At 38.8% G+C, this 21,964-nt stretch overlaps 2 protein-coding genes across 4 annotated transcripts in view; one reads left to right on the top strand and one right to left on the bottom strand.

Annotated features, from left to right (window-relative positions):
- The window catches only part of LOC126266615 (DNA polymerase iota), a 53,616-nt gene extending 43,096 nt beyond the window's left edge, over positions 1-10,520 (bottom strand). Inside the window, exon 1 of one of the 3 annotated variants that reach the window (XM_049970960.1) lies at positions 10,469-10,520. In XM_049970960.1, coding sequence (XP_049826917.1) covers positions 10,469-10,471 — 3 coding nt within the window. In that variant the 5' untranslated portion in view covers positions 10,472-10,520. Of the gene's footprint in view, positions 1-8,436; positions 10,109-10,134; positions 10,213-10,468 lie in introns of those variants that run through there. The other 2 variants (XM_049970961.1, XM_049970959.1) reach the window with 2 other exon arrangements.
- A 17-nt stretch (positions 10,521-10,537) lies between these two features.
- LOC126266616 (KICSTOR complex protein kaptin-like) overlaps positions 10,538-21,964 on the top strand; it is a 91,780-nt gene continuing 80,353 nt past the window's right edge. The window contains exon 1 of the mRNA XM_049970962.1: positions 10,538-10,829. Within this exon, the coding sequence (XP_049826919.1) occupies positions 10,628-10,829 (202 nt within the window). The 5' untranslated portion in view covers positions 10,538-10,627. The remainder of the gene's footprint in view (positions 10,830-21,964) is intronic.

Below are 21,964 nucleotides of genomic sequence, written 5' to 3'. Positions count from 1 at the left end.
ATATTATTTTACAGTATAGAATATAAATATGATAAAACCTCAGAAAATCCTCTTAAGTTTATAAAACCTAGGAGATCATTATGGAGTGCTATGCTGCTTTAGAACATTTTAACCATAGACAGCATGGTGGTGCATACAGAGTGTTACAAAAAAGTACAGCCAAACTTTCAGGAAACATTCCTCATACACAAAGAAAGAAAATATGTTATGTGGACATGTGTCCGGAAACACTTACTTTCCATGTTAGAGCTCATTTTATTACTTCTCTTCAAATCACATTAATCATGGAGTGGAAACACACAGCAACAGAATGTACCAGCATGACTTCAAACACTTTGTTACAGGAAATGTTCAAAATGTCCTCCGTTAGCGAGGATACATGCATCCACCCACCATCGCATGGAATCCCTCATGTGCTGATGTAGCCCTGGAGAATGGCGTATTGTATCACAGCCGTCCACAATACGAGCACAAAGAGTCTCTACATTTGGTACCAGGGTTGCGTAGACAAGAGCTTTCAAATGCCTCCATAGATGAAAGTCAAGAGGGTTGAGGTCAGGAGAGTGTGGAGGCCATGGAATTGGTCCGCCTCTACCAATCCATCGGTCACCGAATCTGTTGTTGAGAAGCATATGAACAATTCGACTGAAATGTGCAGGGCTCCACTGTGCATGAACCACATGTTGTGTCGTACTTGTAAAGGCACATGTTCTAGCAGCACAGGTAGAGTATCCCGTATGAAATCATGATAACGTGCTCCATTGAGCGTAGGTGGAAGAACATGGGGCCCAATCAAGACATCACCAACAATGCCTGCCCAAATGTTCACAGAAAATCTGTGTTGATGACGTGACTGCACAACTGCGTGCGGATTCTCGTTAGCCCACACATGTTGATTGTGAAAATTTACAATTTGATCACGTTGGAATGAAGCCTCATCCGTAAAGAGAACATTTGCACTGAAATGAGGATTGACACACTGTTGGATGAACCATTCACATAAGTTTACCCGGAGGCCAATCAGCTGCTGATAGTGCCTGCACACGCTGTACATGGTATGGAAACAACTGGTTCTCCAGTAGCACTCTCCATACAGTGACGTGGTCAACATTAACTTTTACAGCAGCAACTTCTCTGACGCTGACATTAAGGTTATCATCAACTTCATGAAGAATTGCCTCGGCCATTGCAGGTGTCCTCGTCGTTCCAGGTCTTCCCCAGTCGCCAGTCATAGGCTGGAATGTTCTGTGCTCCCTAAGACGCCGATCAATTACTTTGAACGTCTTCCTGTTGGGACACCTTCGTTCTGGAAATCTGTCCCGATACAAACATACTGTGCCACGGCTATTGCCCCGTGCTAATCCTTACATCAAATGGGCATCTGCCCACTCCGCATTTTAAACATTGCACTTACTGCAAAACCACATTCATGATGAACACTAACCTGTTGATGCTAAGTACTGATGTGCTTGATGCTAGTACTGTAGAACAATGAGTCGCATGTCAACCCAAGCACCGAAGTCAACATTACCTTCCTTCAATTGGGCCAACTGGCGGTGAATCGAGGAAGTACAGTACGTACTGACGAAACTAAAATGAGCCCTAACATGGAAATTAAGCGTTTCCGGACACATGTCCACAGAACATCTTTTCTTCATTTGTGTATGAGGAATGTTTCCTGAAAGTTTGGCCGTACCTTTTTGTAACACGCTGTATATGCCCTGTCATTTAGTTTCCATCGTCATTATAAAGCAGCAATAGTTTTTGAGACTCTACCCTCACAACAGTGATATATTGCCGAGTTACACTTGCGATGTTGCTTCCACTATTGGCAATTTTAACACTGGCAGTATTCTGTGTGTGTTATCTTTGGTGTTAACATTGCACAATCTTAGTGTTGAATAATCAATGATCATTGTTGTAGCTGAGCAAAATCTATAAAATAATATTTTTTGATAGCCAAATATGTATATTTTATATACAAACAGGACAATCTATTATAAGTAAATTACAAAAACTGTGAGATTTTAAGTGAGTGATGCATATACATCACTGTGTGTAACTGCATCTTACATTATGCTTCAAACCAGGTTATTGACAAGCTTTCAAATTTGCTTGTTATAAGTTAATAAACTATTGTATAAAATGAACCAAGAGACACTTGCTCACTGCTACTCTGGTGGATCAGATGGAGCTGACTGTCATAAGTAATCACCCTTCTATTATGGCAAAAGTCAACTACAATCAGTTGAGGAAATGTCACCAACGAACAAGGAGCTTCTATGATGTACATCTGGACTTGATTTTACTGAAGATGCTCAAATTTGTTCATACCATAATATCATGGTGATGAGAAAATTTCAATTCCAGCAGAAGACTTTCTACAAACCATTTGGTAAAGAAAAAACACGTAACCAAGAAGGCTTTTTCAGTGGTAACCATTGCAATGTCTGATAAGTTGAAGGTACTGGCTAATGAAGTTTTTAAAACTGATCAGAAAATCTGTAACAATGTACACATGAACTGGCCCAAAAATGATCACACCACCAGGATAAGAAAGAACCCCCATCCACTGGCAACATGGAAGTTGTTGATGTTTGCTTTACTGCTAATACTTCATTATCACAACTTGGAGAGTCACCATTAAAGCTTCAATAGATCGACAAAAGGGATTCCACTGGATACATAAAGTGCAAAGTTCTGAAAGCCTAAGACAGCATTACTGAGGTAACTGCCACATCTGCTGGTGGGAGTAAAGTAGATATTGTTAACATACAAATGGAAAAGTGCCAAAACAGATGCAGATATGGACATCTTAATTGAAGAACTTTAGGTTAAGCTTCAGCCTTCAAGCAATTGCTGTCAAGTTCAAATTTGCAGGTAGAAAATTTTGGCCAACTTCACAGATGCGCATCTTTTCATCTAGGCATCCAATGTCAATTCAATCTGATCCATTTGTAGACATCATTGGTATGAATAAGCTTTTGTGTGATTTGTTCAAATGAAAATTAGCAGTGGGCGGTCAAACATTGGCTCTCAGAATAATGTGACAAATTTTTTAACCGCTTTAGAGGCTTGTATCTATATTTAGGTGTGGCTAAATCCCTAATTTTTGCCATGGTGTGATTGAACATTGAACATAAAGAGTTGTCTATGTACATTAAAGCAAAATATGACATGTTTGCTAGAACTGCATGTCTAGAAAACTTAACACATTTGCACCTTCGCCTCAAAGAGCTCTAAAAATTCAACCACTGAAGATACTGAACTGAAGTTTGGCGAAGGTCGAGTGTGGTCCCCTTGACATGGAATGACCTAACTGTGAAGAAACCATGGGTAACAGAAGAAATACTTCAGTTGATCAATGAAAGAAGGAAGAACAAAAACGTTCAGGGAAATTCAGGAATACAGAAATACAAGTTGCTGAGGAATGAAATAAATAGGAAGTGCAAGGAAGTTAAGATGAAATGGCTGTATGAAAAAAGGGAAGAATTTGAAAAAAGAAATTATTGTTGGAACGACTGACTGAGCATATAGAAAAGTTAAAACTACCTTCAGTGAAATTAACAGCAAGGGTGGTAACATTAAGAGTGCAATGGCAAATCCATTATCGAATGCAGAGGAGAGAGCAGATAAGTGGAAAATGAAGAAGAATTACATGATCTGCTGAACTGAATGAAGAGTCTAATGAGTTTAGAATATGGACTGAGAGTTAACTGAAGGAAGACAAAAGAAATGAGAAGTAGTAGAAATGAGAATAGTGAGAAACTTAACTTGAGGATTGATGGTCACAAAGTAGAAGAAGATAAGGGATTCTACTTCCCAGGCAGCAAAATAACCAATGACGGATGAAGCAAGGACACCAAAAGCAGACTATCACTGGCAAAAAGGGCAATCCTGGCAAAGAGAAGTCTACTAGTATCAAACACAGGTTTTAATTTGAGTAAAAAAATTCTGAGAATGTATGTTTGGAGCACAATCTTGTATAGTAGTGAAACATGGACTGTGGAAAAATCGGAACACAAGAAAATCGAAGCAGTTGGAGATGTGGTGCAACTAACAAATGTCGAAAATTAGGTAGACTGATAAGGTAAGGAATGGGGAGGTTCTGTGCAGAATCGGAGAGGAAAGGAATGTGTGGAAAAAACAGACAAGGAGAAGAGAGAGGATGATAGGATGTCTGTTAAGACATCAGAGAATGACTTCCATGGTACTAGTGGGAGCTGTTGAGGGCAAAGACTGTAGAGGAAGACAGATTGGAATACATCCAGCAAATAATTGAGGATGTAGGTTACAAGTGCTACTCTGAGATGAAGAAGTTGGCACAGGAGAGGAATTCGTGGCAGGCCGCATCAAACCAGTCACAAGACTGATGAGTCAAAGAAAGGTCGACACAAGCATACGATCCCACGCGTCGGCTTTGACCCGTGACGTAAGAGTGTTGTCGGGTGTGACGTCATGACGCCGCGGAGTTTGGTTTGTGAATGTGGCGTGTTTGTAGATGTCGTGTTGTGTTTTGTTGTGCTCTCTGGTGGTATGTTCAGGGTTTTTGTTTGTGTGGTGTAATGGGCTCAGTTTGCTTTTGCTCATTATCCAGAATTGTTCGAGTGTCGGCTGTGTTTGTAATGGAATTTGTTTCAGTGAGCTAACGAAATTGTGTGAAGGTTAATTTAGTGTTGTTCGCTGTAAATCGTGTGGTAATTTTAATAAAATTAATTGGTTGTTGTTTTTGTTCAGGAATGAATATGACGGATAAAATTAACAGTGCGCAGATCAAGGGAAGTGTTTGATCCTAATGTGTGGCTGTGTATGTTGACATTGGTATCGAGAGATGTTTTTGAGCTATATAGGCCAAGGGAAGTGTTTGATTGTAATTTATGGGATCGTGAGCTGCTGTTGAGCTATGTAGGTCAAGGGAAGTGTCTGATTCCAGATGATATTGTGTTTAGTGGTATTTGGGGAGTTTTGTGATGTCGTTTTTTTTCTGTCATTTTGTATGGGAGTGGGTGTCTAAATTTGTTTATATTTAGTTTGCCCCCACCTAAACACACTCCCATTTCCCACACTTGTCCCGTTAGTGTCAGTAGGCTTTTTGTGGAAAGTGTGTGTGTTTGTTTTTCGATGTATTTTTGTCCTCATAATGTGTATGTACCGACTTTATATGTGCCATATTGGAATCGTCGTTTATGGTCGTTTCCAACATATTTGTCACGTCAAGGGTCAAAGCAGACGGGCAGGATTGGACGGTTCAGTATCTTTATGAGTGTAAAACATGGGGAATGGGGAAGACAAAAATGGAATAATCAGAAGCCTTTATAATGTGGTGTTGCAAAAAACTGCTGAAGATCAGGTGGGTTGACTGAGTAAAGAACGAAGACACACTGGAAAAAGTTAATGAGGAAAAAATACTACTAAAATAACACAATGAATTGAAAAATATAATTACAACATTAGTAGCTACTGGAAGCAATAATAAAGAGCAAAAAGGTCATAGGTGCAGGCCTAGTATACGGCAATCAGTCAATGATGAGGGAGTGCAACAGTTTTGCTGAACTGAAGAGGATAGCTGGCCAATGACAAGAATGGAAAGCTGTATCTTACTGTTTATGACCATAATAGCAACGTAGTTTTCAAGGCATAAAAAGGCTACTACGTGCATTTCTGGGGTTTCACAAGTGAAGACGGTATTGTAAAGAGCTTAATGTTATGACTGTCCCTAGGTTACATGTTTGTTTTGCGGTCTCCCAGTCGGAAGACTGGTTAAATGCATCTCACCATGCTAGCCTACTGTGTGTAAGCATCTTCATCTCTGCCTAAGTGCTACAGCCTACATCCATTTGAAATTGCTAACTGTATTCAAGAGCTGATCTGATGATTCCCTGATGCCTCAGGAACTGTCCTATCAACCAATCCCTCCTTTTAGTCAATTTGTGCCATACATTTCGCTTCTCCCCAAATCAATTCAATACCTCCTTTTTTTCTGATATACCCATCTAATCTTCAGCATTCAAGCATCCTCTTATTTACTGTCAACATTTCACTTCTGTACAAGCTATACTCAAAACAAATATCTGCAGAAAAGACTTCCTAACACTTACATTTAGATTTGATGTTAACAAATTGTTTGTTTTCAGAAACTCTTCTTGTTATTGCCAGTTTAGTACAACCTTATTCCCGTCAAGGAAAAACTAAGAAGCATACCACCATAACAACAGCAATCGACATAATGTCTAATATACTATATAGGCCCTTGACACAGTTATCTACAGTGAAATACTGCTTAACAAAAGCTGCATAAATATTTATTTAGATCTTCATTAGATATCAAAATGATGCAAACTGAGGCAACTTACTTTAAATGGTCAGAAATGTAAAATTATGTATGTCACTAATCATTATTTTAACATTTTGTACTAGCTTTAATTAGATAACAAGTCACTTAAACCTGCTCAGGTAATATAATTTCTATATTGTATATACACTTTATGTGATGACACAGATTACACGTACTCATGCTCAAAGGTGAATAAATTCTATTCTACTCTTGAACAAAGGTGGTGCCATTTCTTATGAGTTTTGTAAAGTGATGCTGTTGACACTAATTGTCAAGTGCAATGGGAACTCAAACAGGAGACAGCTGGTTCTGAATACCCAGCGAGGAACCAACAGATGGATGACAAGTTTCATAACAATGAGTTGAAGTAATTACTTCAAAACTGGACAAGAATCTAACTATGTTATGCACAATGTACACAGAAAAAGATATGAAATCACCTCCCTTTGTCTATGTTTGAAAAAATTACAACTAAAATGTTTGCCCAATAACTGTAACCAAGCATTTTGACATCAGAAACTGTAACGAAGTATTTTCTCAAGACATCAGACATTTCCTTAAGACAACGCATTGTTTGGGTTTGCCAACTACAACCAAATGGCCACATCTCAACTTATCTCTGACTATGCTGCAGATCAGTCTGTCACCACGACCTTCATGCCAAAAAAAAAAATCTATTAGTATGTCAAATTCAACACCCTCAACTCAAATCCAAATTATCCATTTTAAACAAAACTACAAAGTATACTACAGATCAATCTACCACCACAATACAATTTTTTAAAAAGGAGAAAAATGAAAGCTACAGGGACAGAAATTAAAAGCAACTTCATGAGCTAACACAGGTAGGGACAAATAAGTCAAAAAAACATTAAATGGTTTTGATATTCAACACCAAAAACACAATGCTGTTTTCCTGCATCTCACTGGTTACAAACAGCACCCCATTGTCTGTATTAAACATACGTGTTGCCAATATCCTTATCACACAGAAAAAGTGCATGGATGGTACAGGCGCTGTGCCATACACACAATTAATTCATGAAAATCAAGTAAGCTGCTAGTTCATAAGATTAGACTCGTATATTCTCTCTCTCTCTCTCTCTCTCTCTCTCTCTCTCTCTCTCTCTCTCTCTTCCCCTTCCCCCCCCCCCCCAAATCAAAATCTTGTCATGGCAGTTGGCAGCGACACATCAAAACAGTGTCATCGTGACTGTAGGAGGGTGTGTTGGAAGTTGTGTGTACTTACAGTAAAACAGAATTCTAGCTCTAAGGGAGTCAATGCCTTCTCAACATGGTGAGTAGCAATCTATCCTTTCCTTATAGGCTAGTAGTTATTCCATCATGGACTTTTGGCTGTTTAATCATGTATAGTCTTACCTAGTGCACACAAAAAAGTGTGATATTCCACAGTGTCGATTTTAGCAGTTGTCTGCAAGAACTGATGGCACTGGGTGAAAACCCAGCTACTATTAAGTTCAAGCTGAAGACTTTTCTTTTGGTCAATTATGCCTATTACTTTCCCTTACAGGAATACCTAACATTTTTGTAAGCACAATTAGAATTAAAATTAAACAAATTTAAAATCTACAGATTCAGTAATTAGAATACGGGATTGTTACTTATCCAGCGACCACGATTTGGTCTTCAATTTTTTTTTTTTTTCCAACCCAAACCATGCAAAGATTGGTACACTTATTAAAAATAGCATATGGCTATCATCTTTCTCCTTCTCAGTCCATTATTAGTCATTCGAAATCAACAAACTATGCAGTCACTATTTAATTTAAATATAATAATTATTTACTAAACATAATACCTTATTCCATAATTGTATGAAAAAATTACACTACCCTGGGATAAAAATAATAAATAAGCACTACAGAGTTTCAAACTAGTGTTGGGAGTAATAAAATGTGAATGTATCACATTACAAGTAAATCATGAAATTGGGCTACAAAAGATGCCCTTTAAGCATGCTCACAATGTAAAGCTAATACCATACAAATTGCAAAGGTGCTGCTCACTATGGATTCATCAACTCGAGGAGGTAGAAAATGCATTTCAGTACGATTAATAGCTTGATTACAATGTGTACTCACACTAAGGCTAACCAGAAGACTTCCATTAGGGGTGTATAACGAATATTCTTCCATAGGTTGCATCCAAGGCCCACTTCACTAGCCATTGAGAGCCATTTCCATTTTCCATTGAGAATAGAACCAAGAAATTTAAGAGAGATCACAAACAACACCAATCTATGTTGTATGCTGTGACAACTTAAGTGAAGCACTTTAATAATAAATATGTTATCGGGATATACCACAAATGTCACATTTCTTCTCATCACATTTTCGCCATTCAATAGGATTAACATATTCCATTTTATTTTCTGGGAAGTGATACAGGGAATATACTGATATAAGGATTATTAATATGCTCACTTTTTTTAATAACATCCCAAACACTGTAGCTATCAGACAATCTTTAGAATCTAGAGAAGTTTTGTAGAACCTGCAGAGAAATAACTTACTTATTGCATTCAAGAAATCAGAAACTTAACTTTATCATTATCACAAGTCCTTCTGTTGAATAGAATTGAGTTTCATGTAAGTCACTGAGAACTAAACATTTACAATGGAGCAACTGAGATTTTGTTTTTTCCTCTGTTAGTTTCACAGGTAGATCCTACTCAACATAATTTGGTGTGAAACGTTAATGACAACTTTACTATGACCAAAAATCTTGCAAGTTGAGTATAACCATCATTTACTATTTTAATATATTACTTTACATTGCACCTCACAGATGTATTTCCACACTACTTGCTCCTTTCGCGAAGTGTAAACAGACGGATGTGTACAATCATCTCATTACCTAGCAGTTTCTATGCTGCCATTGTGAAAACACTAAAAATGATACCACAGGTAATTTACTAAGTACATGTAACTGCCCTTAATTGACATGCGCGGTTAAATTAACATATAAAAAAGGACTACATAGTTCACTAATGTCCTTTCCACATCATAAAATAATTGTTTGCTGTTCTGTGAGACAACACAAAAGGAAACCACTATCTATCCTACAACAGAGCTTGTTTGTTGCCTATCAGGTCGCCCCAATTTCATATCGAGCACCACAATTTGATTAAATAGTCTCATCCTCAATTTGACCCAAAATTCGTGACTTTCTGCCAACCACTGTGCTGGAAACGCATTTTATTACTATGATATAACTTATTGTGAGGAGTTACTGTGCAACGGACACAGCAGCAAAGGAATAAATGTCCACGAAGTAGGTGTTAACTATGACAAGAAAAAGTACAGCGTTCTACAAAAATTGAAACAGTTTTGCAAAGAAGCCTAGGTATATATAATTCTTGTGACGTCTATTCAGTTACAAAAGTAAATAATAAATATACACGTCACTGGTCATTTCAGATCGCAAAGGTGACATCATTTTAATAAGCATCGACTCAAACTGAATTCTGTGGTAAAACAACCGACATTTTACATTCTACCTAGATTCAAACGTCAGTATTCTTCCAAGCGGTATTTTTACACGGCTCTTCTTACATGTCGTGATTTCAAAAAGTGAATATTACTCAGTAAACTCTCAGTGTTATACAGTTAACAGCATTTACACAACCTTTACAATATTGGGCAAATTAGTTTTATTGCTGATACATTCTAGTTAGACTAATTTCCATAGTGGTCTTTTAATAGGCCTACTGCATGGGATTTGTTTGTCAGTACCGATTTCCGAACTTACCAACTAATAAAATAGCCGTGACAACTCACACCACTTAGTATGGCATCATTTGTCTTCCACTGTATCACAACTTTAGCAAAGCAATGTTGTAATAACGTACAGTTCACTTTCAATTAAAACACAGTCTAAACCAAACTTCAACGCACTCCTTACGTTCCCTTGGATGAAAAACAATTACATGCTGGCTACCATAGTTCCTTGTCAACGGGAAAATAGATGAAGTGAGATTGGTTTATATAACTCAAATAATCTATGGGTTTTAGAACTTATTGTAGACAGTTTTTAGTTTAAATCACAGCCAACTTATGTCGGAAGAAAATGAAAATAGCTGATAACCGCCCGTCTAACAGCTAGGCGACATACCATTCATCTCTGACCCAGTGTCCAATGAATACTTCACGAGTTTCGTTTATTTTGTTTACATGTATAGTGTCTTGTTTGTTTACATGTACGCGGTGGAATCGCAGTTGTATACGAGTTGAATAAATCGAGTGGGGAAACTGTGGCTTCGGTGACAACGTAATGGATAATATTATCGATGCTCATTACTTTCTACTCCCTTCGCAGGGAAACATATATTCTCTTTCTAAATTGTGTATGTGCAATGGCAATAACAAAATATTGGCAGCTTCACTCCGAAGAAAAATATTTTCGTTTGAGTACATGTGCTCTGACGGTGCTCTAATACCTGCAGTAAGAGAAGTTGTATTCACTTACATACCAAGTAAGTGCATTTGTGTTTTTATTTGCCAACTGCTTATCTGTAGTTTCACACTTCTCCAAATGCCGCCTTTTTATTCATGCGTATAACGTCCTCCATACTTCAGTTCCATTATAACATTTTGCGTTTAACACTGCGTTCGTCTTAACTGTATAGGCATTCCTGTTTTTATGTATCTTTGGAATAAAATTTTCATCATTGCTAACAAAGTTCTGAATCAGCATGCTGTAACCATTTAAGGAATATGTTGCTTTATTTTGCCTTGGAACTTGTAAAGCCATTTAATTCTTAGAATTGTTATTGCCGGGCCAACGGAAGCATCCGATTCCACCTGTCAGCTTTGACCCGTGACGTAAGGCCGTTGTAGTGTGTGACGTCACGATGGCACGGAGTTAAGTTTGTGAGAGCGTCGTTTAGGATGTTCTGTCATCATGCTCTGCATCCCCAGTCTACAGATGTTTTCTTCATAATGTTTTTACTGTAGTATGTGTAATAGTATAACATTTTATTTCATCAGTGCCCAGTTTGCACTTGACCCCTTTAGCATTGTCAACTGATAGAAAAAAACTTTGCTTTGTGTGTACTCTTATGTTCTGGTAGGAGCTTATATCCGTAATTTCTCACCACAAGATACAAATTCATTGACATATGAGAAACCTGTTTTAATGCTTGAGGCATGAGTAACGTATTTTAATGATTCAAAAACGGGATAAATAGTATGCAGGATGTAGATCGTGTGTTTTAATTTAAAGAACATAGACTTGAGACTGAAAAATGCAGTTAAGATTTAACAATCTTAATCTGTATGCACTAACCACACTAGATTACATTTTACTCAATCAGGCTACAACACAAAAAAATACATTGTTGAAACTTTGCAACATGGTATCATTGCCTGTTTTCTTAAAAATGAAAGTTAACAAACACATAGGTTTCACTTGTTCTCCATTCAGAGGTTCTACTAAAATATTTAATACATACCAGTTCTGTCTGTCAGTGTTTTCATCTAGAATAAAATACACTGAATCCTCAGTTACTACTCTTCTGATTTATCACACACACATGCATTCATAATGATGTGGCATTAGTGCCTTGCATTACCATTTTGTTTCTTTCTTCACTATAATTTCATGACAAAACATTTTTCTACTTACGGTAGATCAATAACATGTGTAAGCAGTAAAAGTTTTGTACAGAAATAATTTGCTGGAAAGATCAGGGTATTCCTCAATATAATTCTCCTCTATCCATCAATGAACATGTGTTAGAAAAGGAGGAGGGTAACAGGAAGATATCAGACAAGCGTTTAGATTGCAAGTACCAACGACATCTGGTAAGTCTGAAAATCCCTGTCGGAGCGTTATGAACATTTCAGCTGAAGAATCTTAAAAATATCCCTAAACTCAATGATGTGAGGAATTACTCAAAGTGCCTACAGTCAGCATGTATTTTATTTTGGGATTTTGAGGATGTAGGCTAATGATGATGAAAGTTTCTCATTTGGAAATTCACTCAACAGATAAGTGGGTGCCTTACAGCATTCAAGCAAGAAATGTGTGAATGAAACAGAAAAGTCTGTCACTTAAATATTGTCGATGTTTTCAGTTCAGTAGCAATGATTAAGAGACTACTTGAGGTCCAGTGTAACACGTGTCTCTCTAACCAGCCTATTTTTTCCAAAAACTGGGGTTCTGGGCAAACTTTTGAATATACATCTTCCATGAGTCAATCAACACCCAAAAAATAGCTTCAGATGTTGCAGACACTGAAAAAAGACACAACAAAATTATAGTTAGGAGAGTTTATCTAATGGATTCTTTGGCCAATAAGTCGTTTACAACTATTGCAACAGCAATAAAAATTTAAGGTGTAGCAATTAATCATTGTCACATCACAGATATTGAGAGGCAAATCAGGTCGACCATTCCATTGGAGTGGCTAGCATGAGGTATGCCACAGCCCTGTGTTTGGCTTCACTGATCAGATTTATTGCTCCTCAGTGGCAGCTTTCCTTCCTCCCTCAGTTGCATATTTTTCTGACTACTGTGTGGTGACAGCATGCAAGGGAATGAGACTTTGTTTCAGTTGGTTTTCTGTTGGCCTTCTTACTTGCGTGATCTGTTTACTCATTTCCCCTGACTGCCACAGGCCTTTGCACCTCATGACATCATTCCCCTGCTGTTGTAAAATGGGACCAGTTTCTTCTTTTTTTTTTTTTCTTCTGAGTACATTTGCTGCAGTGCTTGTACTGCAGCAAACAATCAGAGCAGCTGAGAACCTGTTTTCTTTGATAAGGCTTCATCTACTCCTGTGCCTTTAGGATTGTACAAAGTTCTGCACTAAATACAGACTACTGATTGGAAAGCCAAATCTTGAGGACACGGTGAGGAAAACCAAGTGATCCGTCAAGGAAGGTCCCTTGTTTTGAACCATCTGGTATACTGCGTTAAAATTGTGATGTTGGTTGAAAGTTTTATAAAGCAAGGACTTAAAAAGTTAAATCGGAAGCACATTCATTCTTGAAGTTTAAATCCAACATAATTCTGGATCTCCTCAGAATCCAAGATGGACAACTGCTCCACTCTTGGTATAAAACTTTGAAATGAGCCCTTGGGTGTTAATGGCTCACATTCAATTTCTGAAATGTCATTCCATTGGTGGTGAGGCAGTTGCATGATTTGCAAGTGTCTCTGGTGTGGATGTTGTTTTATAGGCTTCTCTCACCAAGAGGAGTCACCTCCTGTTAAGTGGTGGCTCACCAGCATCAGCACAGATGCTTGACATAGAGCTTGTCCTAAATTTTTTAGTAACTAGACTGTTCCATGGTGTTGCACAGCATCTACGTCTACGATTCAAAGTTAAGTTTCTGGCAGAGGGTTCATTGAACTACCTTCAAGCTATTTCTCTACACCCCCATCCACACTAGACATGCCATGCAGAAACTCATGGCGCAGAGCAGCACAGAACAGTGCTGAGTAGTGCACAATTACAGAGAATGGAGCAGTGTGTTGTAAGTGCACTCCAGTGTGCATGTATGTGCTTCAGCAACAATGGAAAATCAGAGATGCTGTCCATAAACAGCTTTGCTTGAATGAATCATTTCCTTGGCTGTACTGACACTGTGTGGAGCTGGTTCATTGTTGTACAAAGCAGTTTTATCAGCCATACCCAAGATTATTCTACAAGGTCCATACTGGCCACTCCGTACTGCACTGAACCTCTTGTCTGGATTTAGCACAGTGTGGCCAGAATGGATGCGGCTTACTGTTCCACTCTCAAACAGTGCATGGGGAAACACGTACACTTAAATCTTTCTGTGCAAGCTCTGATTCCTCTTATTTATTACGATGATTATTTCTTCCTTTGTAAATGGACACCAACAAAATATTTTTGTATTCGGAGGAGAAAGTTTGTGATTGAAATTCCATGAAAAGTTCTGTCTGCAACAAAAAAGCATTTGTTTTAATGATTGCCACTCTAACTCATGCATCATAGCAGTGACACTCTCACTCTAATGCAGATCTCACATTATGCAGTAGTATTCCAGAAAAGTACGGGTAAACATATTGTAGGCAGTGTCATTATTATACCTGTTGCATCATTTAAGTATTCTGCCATTAAATCACAGTCTTTGGTTACTCTCTCCACAGCATTATGTATGTATGCCTCCAATTTAAGTTATTCGTAATTGTAATCCCTAAGTATTTAGTTGAATTCACATCCTTTAAATTTGTGTATTTCATCATGTCATCGAAATCTAGTAGATTCCTGTAGTACTCTTGTGAATAACTTTTTTTGTTATTTAGAGTCAATTATCACTTTTTGCACCATACAGATCATTATCATCATTTAAGATTGATTATGCCTTTCAGCATTCAGTCTGAAGCATAGCCCCCTTATTAAATTCCTCCATGATCCCCTATTCAGTGCTAACATTGGTGCCTCTTCTGATGTTAAACCTATTACTTCAAAATCATTCTTAACCAAATCCAGGTACCTTCTCTTTGGTCTGCCCCGACTCCTCCTACCCTCTACTGCTGAACCCATGAGTCTCTTGGGTAACCTTGCTTCTCCCATACGTGTAACATGACCCCACCATCTAAGCCTGTTCATCCTGACTGCTACATCTATAGAGTTCATTCCCAGTTTTTCTTTGATTTCCTCATGATGGACACCCTCCTGCCATTGTTCCCATCTATTAGTGCCTGCAATCATCCTAGCTACTTTCATATCCGTAACATCAACCTTGTTGATAAGATAACCTGAATCCACCCAGCTTTCGCTCCCATACAACAAAGTTGGTCGAAAGATTGAACAGTCCACAGATAACTTAGTCTTGGTACTGACTTCCTTCTTGCAGAAGAGAGTAGATCGTAGCTAAGCGCTCACTGCATTAGCTTTGCTACACCTCGCTTCCAGTTCTTTCACTATGTTGCCATCCTGTGAGAATAGGCATCCTAAGTACTTGAAACCGTCCTCCTGTTCTAACTTTGTTTCTCCTATTTGGCACTCGATCCATTTATATTTCTTCCCCACTGACATTACTTTCGTTTTTGAGATGCTAATCTTCATACCATAGTCCTTACATTTCTGATCTAGCACTGAATTATTACTTTGCAAACTTTCAATCGAATCTGCCATCACAACTAAATCGTCCGCATATGCAAGACTGCTTATTTTGTGTTCACATATCTTGATCACACCCAGCCAGTCTATTCTTTTCAACATATGATCCATAAATAATATAAACAACAGTGGAGACAGGTTGCAGCCTTGTCTTACCCCAGAAACTACTCTGAACCATGAGCTCAATTTACCGTCAACTCTAACTGCTGCCTGACTATCCATGTAAAGACCTTTAATTGCTTGCAAAAGTTTGCCTCCTATTCCATAATCTCTTAAAACAGACAATAACTTCCTCCTAGGAACCCGGTCATATGCCTTTTCTAGATCTATAAAGCATAGATACAATTCCCTGTTCCACTCATAACATTTCTCCATTATTTGCCGTAAGCTAAAGATCTGGTCCTGGCAACCTCTAAGAGGCCTAAACCCACACTGATTTTCATCCATTTGGTCCTCAACTAATACTCGCACTTTCCTTTCAACAATACCTGAGAAGATTTTACCCACAACACTGATTAAAGAGATACCTCTATTGTTACAATCTTTTCTGTTTCCATGTTTAAAGATTGGTGTGATTACTGCTTTTGTGCAGTCTGATTGAACCTGTCCCGACTCCCAGGTCATTTCAATTATCCTGTGTAGCCATTTAAGACCTGACGTTCCACTGTGTTTGATGAGTTCCGACTTAATTTCATCCACCCCAGCTGCTTTATTGCACTGCAATCTATTGACCATTTTCTCCACTTCCTCAAATGTGATCATATTTCCATCATCATTCCTATCCCATTTTACCTCAAAATCTAAAACATTGCTGATCGTATTTTCACCTACATTGAGCAACTCTTCAAAATATTCCCTCCGTCTGCCGAAGGCATCCACAGGATTCACCAGCAGTTTTCCTGACCTGTCCAAAATACTTGTCATTTCCTTCTTACCTCCCTTTCGAAGACTGCTAATTACACTCCAGAATGGTTTTCCAGCAGCTTGTCCCATAGTCTCCAACCTGTTTCCAAAGTCTTCCCAAGATTTCTTCTTGGATGCTGCAATTATCTGTTTGGCTTTGTTTCTTTCTTCAATATAACTTTCTCTGTCTACCTCAGTTCTAGTATGTAGCCATTTTTGATACGACTTCTTTTTCCTTTTACAGGCTGCCTTGACTGTGTCATTCCACCAAGCTGTTTGCTTCATCCTACTTTTACACACTACTGTTCCAAGACATTCTTTAGCCACTTCTAGTACTGTGTCCCTGTACCTTGTTCATTCCTTTTCCAATGACTGTAATTGACTACATTCAACTAACTGGTACTTTTCTGAGATAGCTGTTATGTACTTGTGCCTGATTTCCTTATCCTGAAGTTTCTGCACTCTTATCCTCCTACATATAGACCTGACCTGCATTTTCGGCCTTACAATCCCAATTTCACTGCAGATTAAATAATGATCAGTGTCATCAAAGAATCCCCTGAATACACGTGTGTCCCTCACAGCCTTCCTGAATTCCTGATCTGTTATTATATAGTCAATGACGGATCTGGTTCCCCTGCCTTCCCAAGTATACCGGTGAATGTTCTTATGTTTAAACAAGGAGTTTGTGATTACTAAGCCCATACTGGCACAGAAATCGAAGAGTTGTTTCCCGTTCCTGTTGGCCTCCATATCCTCTCCAAATTTACCCATAACCTTTTCATACCCTTCTGTTCGATTTCCAATCCTGGCGTTAAAATCACCCATGAGCAGAACACTGTCCTTGTCCTTTACTCTAACAACTACATCAATGAGTGCCTCATAAAAACTATCCATCTTATCTTGATCTGTCCCTTCACAATGCGAATATACTGCCACAATCCTAATTTTCTTTGCTAGACACTGTCAAATCTATCCACATCAGTCGTTCGTTTACATACCTTACTGCAACTACGCTGGGTTCCATTTCTTTCCAGATGTAAAGCCCTACACCCCATTGTGCTATTCCTGCTTTGACTCCCGACAGGTAGATCTTGTATTCTCCCACTTCCTCTTCTTTCTCACCCCTTACCCGAATGTCACTAACAGCTAAAATGTCCAGCCCCATCTTACTTGCAGCCTCTGCCAGCTCTACCTTCTTCCCAGAGTAGCCCCCATTGATATTAATAGCTCCCCATCTCATTACCATTTGTTTGCCAAGTCGTATCTTAGGAGTCCCTGGTTTGTCAGTTAGAGGTGGGACTCCGTCACCTCCAAAGGTCCGAGGCATTTTGCTCCGATTGTTGCCAGCATCATATTTAAAGTATCAGGGAAGCAGGTTGCTAGCCTTACTTGCCCCGAGTCCCATTGAGTTTTACCCCTAACGCTTGAGGGACTAACCGGTGGATTTGGTAGTCTTTGCCATATGAGCACAAAGGTGACCACGACTCAGAATATGACCGAGATGCCCAGCCTTATTCCAAAGTAACTGGTATCCCGACTGTCGGGACCACTTACTTGGCCACTCATACGTTGCCCGTGGTTCATGGACTAGGACATGACTACAGGAACCCACACCATACAGATATTATGTCTAAATCATTTTGCTATTGGTTTTGATTGTCTGATGACTTTATAAGATGTAAATGACTATATCATCTGCAAAAAATCTAAGAGGATTGCTAGATCGTCTTCTAAACAGTTCATATCGATTAGGAACAGCAGAGAGCCCATAACTCTTCCTATGGGAATGCCAGGTATCTCTTGTGCTTGACTCTATGACTTTCTCTTAGTGACTACAAACTGTGATCTTTTTGACAAGAAATCGTAAATCATTTGCACAACTGAGATGACGTCTGAGATGATGTCTATTGGCACGCAAATTGATCAGAGTTGCTTGTGAGGAGTGATGTCAAAAGCCTGAAAATCTAGAAATGAGTCCACCATTCTAAAATAGAAGGCCATGTAGATGCACACACATTACCAAACTGAGACTGCATGAAGGCTTTGTAAAACTGGAGCACATAGGTTTGGTCTGCCCCTGTGAACTATAACCTATGCATTTTAACAGTATTTACTGCTTTTAAGGGTCATGCTTTCAAGTTTTTAATATGTGACAATTAGATAAATGTAAAATCAACTATGAGATCCAGATATCTCACCACTTCCCTTATATTAAGAACAGCACCTCTCATCCTTAGTTCAGTGAAGTTAAAAATTAAGCATGAATATTAAAAAGAGCACACACAAGGCAAAATATTAAAATCTTTTTTACACCCCACTCATTCCTCCAGCTTTCTAATTAGGAGCTGCAACTGATGGGTTCATTGTAACAAGGATAGAAGAGGCACCAAAGACAGAAATGTCCACAAATGACACGACAGGACCCTCAAAACACTAATTTGAAGGACACCAATCTGTTTTGCATAAGTGACTAAGAATATAATATCTTGATGTACCATTTGATTACTGCAGGAGAAATCTTGTCATATATGTGCTTCCTGGATGTCCACATTATTAAAGACGGTGATATAAGAGTTACTAAGGAGTTATCTGTAGTCTATGATCCTTACAAGAAGGCTGTTGACTATCTGCTCCATGATCTTTCCAACACAGCTTTTGAGGCCAACAGTAGTATAACTATTTGGGCACATACGATCCTTCCGAAGTTTGAAGAAGAGGATGAAAATAGTTTTGTTTTGTGAATCGGAAAGTTGTCTTGTCAACTAATTAAAGTTGAAAGATCAAGTCTTTACTTCTTTCTGTGAGGTGCCACAACAGGCTGTAATACATGAATGTGTGATGTCTTACATGCTGCAGGCAATGGAAAATACTGCTCTCACATGGAAAAGGAACAGTTGTGTGCTTCATTATTGGTAGAACTGAAGCCCCAACCATCCTTCCATCATTGTCTGAGCTATGTTTCACAGGTTAGTCTGGAGACTTCCTTTTCATTTTACAACAGTGACTGGGCACCTCCCACGACAATCAGAAATCCTCTTAATGTTCTTCCATATAATCATACTTTAAGCAATTGCAATGTGATGTTAAGGAACTGTTGTCACAGTTTTTCTTGCTCTTTTTAATAATTCAGTGACATTCGGCCCTTGTTACACAAAAGGGTGCGAGATTCTCTGCAGTTTGAGAAATGGTTGCAATGACATACTACACCTCATAGCGACAAAGAATCTTCAGTAAATATAGAGCGTAGTGATGGGTACAGGAGTTAGTGACCACAAGGTCAGTATACCGAGACTGAATACCAAACACAAAATACAACAAAAATAAATGCAAGATACATCAATTTAAAAAAGCAAATAAAAATTGACTTGATACCTTCCTAAGAGAGAGCTCCAGTTCTTCCAAGCTAAGGTAGACATGTCAGCAAAAGACTCTGAGGACACATAATGTAGATGTGGTTTAAACAAAATTATGAGAAGGAAAGTTGCTACTCACCATATAGCAGAGATGCTGGGTCACAAATAGGCACAACAAAAAGTGTTTCACACTTAAAGCTTTCGACCAATGGCTGTTGTCAACAATACACACACACACACACACACACACACACACACACACACACACACACACACACACACACACACACACACACACACACAACTGCAGTCTCATGCAACTGAAACCACATGTCCCATACATCCTCCCACCACCACCTACTCCAATCCAGTCACTAACACCACCTATCCCATCAAAGGCAGTGCTACCTATGAAACCAGTCATGTTGTCTACTAGCTAAGCTGCAACCACTGTGCTGCATTCCATGTAGACATGACAACCAGCAAACTGTCTGTCCGCATGAATGGCCACCGACAAACTGTGGCCAAGAAACAAGTGGCCCACCCTGTTGCTGACCACACTGCCAAGCACAATATTCTTCATTTCAATGACTGCTTAACAGCCTGTGCCATATGGATCCTTCCTACCAACACCAGCTCTCCTGAATTGCGCAGGTGGGAACTTTCCCTGCAATACATGATACATTCCTGTAACCCTCCTGGCCTCAACCTTAATTGCTGCCCTCACCCATCCAGCCCCTTTCCCTGCTCCCATTCCAGCACTATGCAGTCGTCATTCCACCACCACACCCAGTCTTTTCAGTTATTTATTTATTTTTTTCCTCTACCTTTCCCCCGCCCCCTTCCCCACGTCTCCCCTGACCCCCACCTATCCTGGAGCATTTCACTGTCCCTCCGTACTATCCGTCCCCCTCCCTGCCACAGCCTCCTCCTTACCCCCACCCAGTTGCCACTCCCATCATGCACTGGTGCTGCTGCTTGCAATGTGGTTTCAGTTGCCTGAGACTACAATCGTGTGTGTGAGTTGTGTTTGCATGAGTTTGTGTGTGTGTGTCTGTTGTTGACAAAGGCCATTGGCTAAAAGGTTTAAGTGTGAAACACTTTTTGTTGTGCCTATCTGTGACTCAGGATTGTGCTATATGGTGAGTAGCAACTTTCCTCCTCATAATATTGCTACATTCCATCCTGGATTTTCCATTGTTAGATGTGGTTTAAAATCAGATAAATAGGCATGATGGCAGTGAAGAGATGGGACAGTAAACAGAACAGGTCAGGACACTGCTGCAGAAGTGATGAGTAAAGCATGCCAGATTTAAAAGAAGGTTAAAGCTCCAGGATATGAGAGTTCTACAGATGTTTGGTACTTACTGCAGACTCCAGTGTGGTTGTTTTTAACTGTTTCCATCATGGAAATCTGTCTGAAAATGTGACAAAAAATCCATTAAGAGATTGTGGTTGTATGAAAAGCATACCAGTAGCGAGACATAATCAGTATGTTCACTGAGCAACAGTAATGTTACCAATAAAACATAGTTACTAAACACAGCTTTGCAGTGTTCCTTCACCAAAGAAGATAACAAATATTCCATAATCCAAATCAAGAATAGCTGTCAACAAGAGTAATTTAGAAGTAGATACCCTCAGTGTAGCAAAGCAATATAAGTCACTTGATAAAAGTGTGTCTTCCAGTCCAGATTGTAAACCTTTTAGATTCCGCTCATTGTGTTTAAAAAACATCTTTACCTAAAGATTGGAAAGTTGCCCAGATCAGACCGGACATAAGAAAGGAAATATAATCCTCTACATTGTAAACTTGTATCATTGACATCAATTAGCAGTTGGATTTTGGAACACATACTGTGTTCCAACATTATGAAATATCTAAGAGTAAATGATCTATTGACACACAACCTGTACATGTTCAGAAAATAATGTACTAGTGAAACGTAACTGGCTCTTTATTTATACAAAGTAATTATTATTAATTACATGGGCTCAGTTGATTCCATATATCTAGATCTTTATTAGGCTTTTTGACAGCTTTCCTCTTAAATGGCTCCTGACCAAATTGCTTGTCTATGGAGTATCATCGAAATTGTGCTACTGGATTTGTGGTTTCCTGTCAGAATTGTCAGTTTGTTGTAATTAACAGGACATCATCTACTGAAACCAAAGTGATACGTGAAATTTACCATCTAGTAAAATATGCAGATGAAAAGGTACCATAAAATGATTTACACAGGATATCTGTAT

This window comes from Schistocerca gregaria, chromosome 4 (genome assembly GCF_023897955.1).
Source record: "Schistocerca gregaria isolate iqSchGreg1 chromosome 4, iqSchGreg1.2, whole genome shotgun sequence".
Classification (NCBI taxonomy): Eukaryota; Metazoa; Arthropoda; class Insecta; order Orthoptera; family Acrididae; genus Schistocerca; species Schistocerca gregaria.
The sequence above is the reverse complement of the archived record's forward strand: the minus strand, read 5'-3'. Positions and strand labels throughout refer to the sequence as shown.